Source organism: Bison bison, unplaced genomic scaffold, assembly GCF_000754665.1.
Source record: "Bison bison bison isolate TAMUID 2011002044 unplaced genomic scaffold, Bison_UMD1.0 scf7180017864155, whole genome shotgun sequence".
Taxonomy (NCBI): Eukaryota; Metazoa; Chordata; class Mammalia; order Artiodactyla; family Bovidae; genus Bison; species Bison bison.
In genome coordinates, this window is record NW_011494727.1 from 2004663 (window position 1) to 2008125 (window position 3463).

The following is a 3463-nucleotide window of genomic DNA, read 5'->3' on the forward strand; positions in this document are numbered from 1 at the left end:
CCAGTAAGAAGGTGCAGGGGGCTGAGGGGGCCTCACCCACCCCCACCTCCCGGGACGCACCAGTCCACTGAGCAACCTAAGCTAGAAGCCCAAGGGAAGGACGAGCCTCAGCTCTCTTCCACGCCAGGTGCAGGAACAACTGCCCCCACAGGCCCCACCCCCAGGTGACGTCCTGTGCCGAGGCCAGCCAGAGGGAGCAACACCTACCTGGCCCAGGTTGAGGAAGCCATGCTTGCGTGCCACACGGTCAGCGACGGCTGGGCCTCCAGGAATGTGCACGGCCCAGGTGTTGGTGAAGACCTTCTCTCCGCGGGCATCGGCCACCAGCAGGACCAAGGCTCCCGCTGCTGCTACCACCCAGAACAACCAGGGCCTCAGCTCCATGGGGGGGGACAGGTGGCCGGGACCCCGGAGCCCCCGTCTCCTTGGCCTGGTCACAGGGCCTGGGCTCCGGCGTACCTGCTCACTGCCTGTGGCCCGGGGCTGACTGGTGGGGGCATGGGGCCGGGACGGGCAGGGCTGTGCAGGAAGGAGGCAGGCTGCCGGCTCTGAGGGGAACAAGGGAGGGAAAGGCGGAGAGTCAGTCCCTCCCTGGGCATGCACTATAGCTGCCTTCCCACCCCTCAGCTCACTCCAGGCCTGAAAGGGCCTCTGGGGGGTGAGGAGTGAAAACCTGGCCCCCCAAGGTCAGCCAGATAGATGGAGCGACGGACCCCTTCCACACGCAGGAATACGGAAGTGGGAAGAAGAGGATCGAGGCTCGAGTCACTCCAAACCAGAAGCAACAACTGAATAAATGCTTCCCAGAATCTAAGTCCAAAAGGTGGGGTATAAAGCAGCAGGTACCCACAATCCTGTTTTTGTTTTGAAAGAAACTATTTATACACATACACGTATATTTATATAAAACCACAGGACATAATCTGGAAGGACACATGCTGACAATGGTTTTCTCAAGACAGTGATAATTACAAGTAACGGTTATTTTCTTCTTCGTGTCACTGTATATTTTACAAATGACTCAGGTATATTTTGTAAAAGGATAAAATGTTGACTTTTAAAGTTTTTTAATCGGCGGCATCTACACAGCTCACTAGGGCTTCCTGGTTCAGACCCAGCCGTGGGGAGTTACCTGCAAAGACTCATAGCCTCTGGCAAGAAAGAGGGGGGCCGCCTAAGATGGGGTGTGGGCTCCGGGGGCTGAGCAAGGGAAAGGGGATCACAGTGGCTTCACCCTCCCTCTATGGCCCAGGCCATCAGCAAAGTCAGGGGGCCCAGGCTCTCTTTTTACACAGTTTCCTCGGAGACGACAGGGCCACCCAGCCCTGGCCTGGAGGCCTCCAGCAGCCCCCTTTGGTGGCTCCACGCCCACCAGCCTTGCATCATCCGAGCCCAGGCAGCCAGGGCAAACACTGGCTGCTGAGCCAGGAGTGCTAAGGTGAGGCTGAATCAATAGTCTGCGTGTTGTTTTTCCTCCTTCGGCAAACAGAGAGCGGGACCTCTCTGCCTGGGGCCACATAACTGTCCCCACACAGGGCCTCTGGCTAGCCAGAAGCCTACCCCTGGGGTGGGGAGAAGCTGGGGAAGGTCCTGGAGGTGTCCCGCCTCAATGCCAAGCTTGTCGAGACTGCCCACACAGCCCCGGATGCCCCCACCCCTCCTGGGGCCCGGCCCCACAGGACATCACTCTGTTGGACAGCAGAGTGAAGCTCCCAGACCATCCAGGGCCTAGGGAGGCGGACCAGAAGGCTCACCACTGGGAAAACTCACTTTGCCCGGGGCTGCCCTCAGCACCCCCAGCCTTCCTGCACGCTCCTCCTGCACTCCCACCCTGCAGGCTGGAGAGCTTCAACTCATAATTCCTGGAGTATTTTCAGTTTACACCAAAATAACCTGACAGCTGATGGCAGGAGGCATCCACAAGGCAGCTCCTCCTCACCCTCGATGGGCAGAGTCCATAGGGTTCCCGACGGGCCGGGAAGCCACTGCCCCATGATGCCTTGGGCGACCAAGTTCCAGAGAGCTGTCTGAGCAAAGGCTGGGCAGCCCTTGGGGAGGGTGAGGGTTGAGGGTGGCGGGCGCTGAAGGGGCCCCGTGCCCTCACTTAACAGAGGATGTAGAGCCCTAGGGGCAGGACCTTACAGAAACAAGTTCTCGTCTCCCCTTTCTGACACAAGAGCTGCCTCTTGGGTTCAGATGTCAAGCAAGGCCACCTCCTGACCACAGTGCTATGAGCCATACTGGAATCCCCCCATACACACATCAAGACTGGGTTCATCTGGGTCTAGCCCAAGTTCTGGCATATTGTGGGCGAACCGCAGCTGCTTGGTGATAAAGGTGATTATTTAATTACCTTGCAGGACCCAAAAAGGAAGCGGGCTTCAGGCACAACCAAACAATCCTCCAAGAAAGGACTGGCCTCCGTCTGCTCAGCATCCCCAGACACGCTGAGCCGTGGATATGGCTTCCACAGAGCCTGAAGCCCCAGACAGCCCTGCCTCAGCATCCTGGAAGCAGGGAGGATGGCCCCCACCTCAAAGAACAGGCGCTGAGAACAATAAATGAATGGGCTTCTTCTCCCCACCCCCATCCTAGACTCTGACTCACCCTCTGAGTCCCTGTTCAGCTCAAACTGGTAGGCTTGCCGTATTTCCAGCCTCCTGTGAAGCCCTCTATGGGGCTCCACTCCAGGCTTGGCCACAGAGAGACCTGTGGGTGCTTTTCCTGGCTGTGTTCTCTTCTCCCGCCCCAGGAACCTCCCGACGCAGCCAGCCTCTCCAAGGCATCCGAACTGAACCTCACCCAGGTCCAGCTGCTGTTTCCCAGGCATCAGGGGGTCTGGCGTGGTCAGGGCTGCCTGGGAAAACTGGTTCCTTCCTTCCAGCAGAGACACCAAACCAGCTCCTGTGGCAGGAGCTGATGGCTCCGCTGAAATTCTGAATCCCAGCCTTTGCTCAGCTACTCATTTGCTGTGTGATCTTAGGTCACTTCCTCTCTCTGTCTGGGCCTCAGTTTTCCTAGGTGGTAAAAACTGCTAGACCAGAGGTTTTCAAACTTTTTTTGAAAGCCACAGAATCCTCTTAAAAAAAAAAAAATCAAATCTTATGTGGAAGCACAATATAGGACATCGTAAAACTTGGGCGTCTCTAGAACAGGAGTCAAGCTTGGCTCCTCTCCTCGGTTGTCTCCACACCTGGCCAGCGGCTGCCCAGCCCTCACTAGGCCACATCACCTGGGTTTCCCTCCCATTTCCCGAGGCAGAAAGAATTTCGACACCCTCCTGTGGAGGAGGGTCTTCATCCCCGGGGTAAGGGGTGAGCGGACGGCGGGAAGGAGGCACTGACCTGACAACCGACTGCTGTTAAGACCTGTCTGGCACGCAGGCCACCCCACGGGGGCAGCAGGGGCCTCGGCCAGGCCTTCGCGGGAGCCAGCCTCCCCACTCCCGCAGACCCCGCACCTG

At 58.0% G+C, this 3463-nt stretch overlaps 1 protein-coding gene across 1 annotated transcript in view; it reads right to left on the minus strand.

The window, feature by feature from the left end:
• The window catches only part of FURIN (furin (paired basic amino acid cleaving enzyme)), a 10062-nt gene extending 9514 nt beyond the window's left edge, over nucleotides 1–548 (minus strand). The window contains exon 1 of the mRNA XM_010841140.1: nucleotides 208–548. Coding sequence (XP_010839442.1) covers nucleotides 208–384 — 177 coding nt within the window. The 5' untranslated portion in view covers nucleotides 385–548. The remainder of the gene's footprint in view (nucleotides 1–207) is intronic.
• Between the last annotated feature and the right edge of the window lie 2915 nt (nucleotides 549–3463).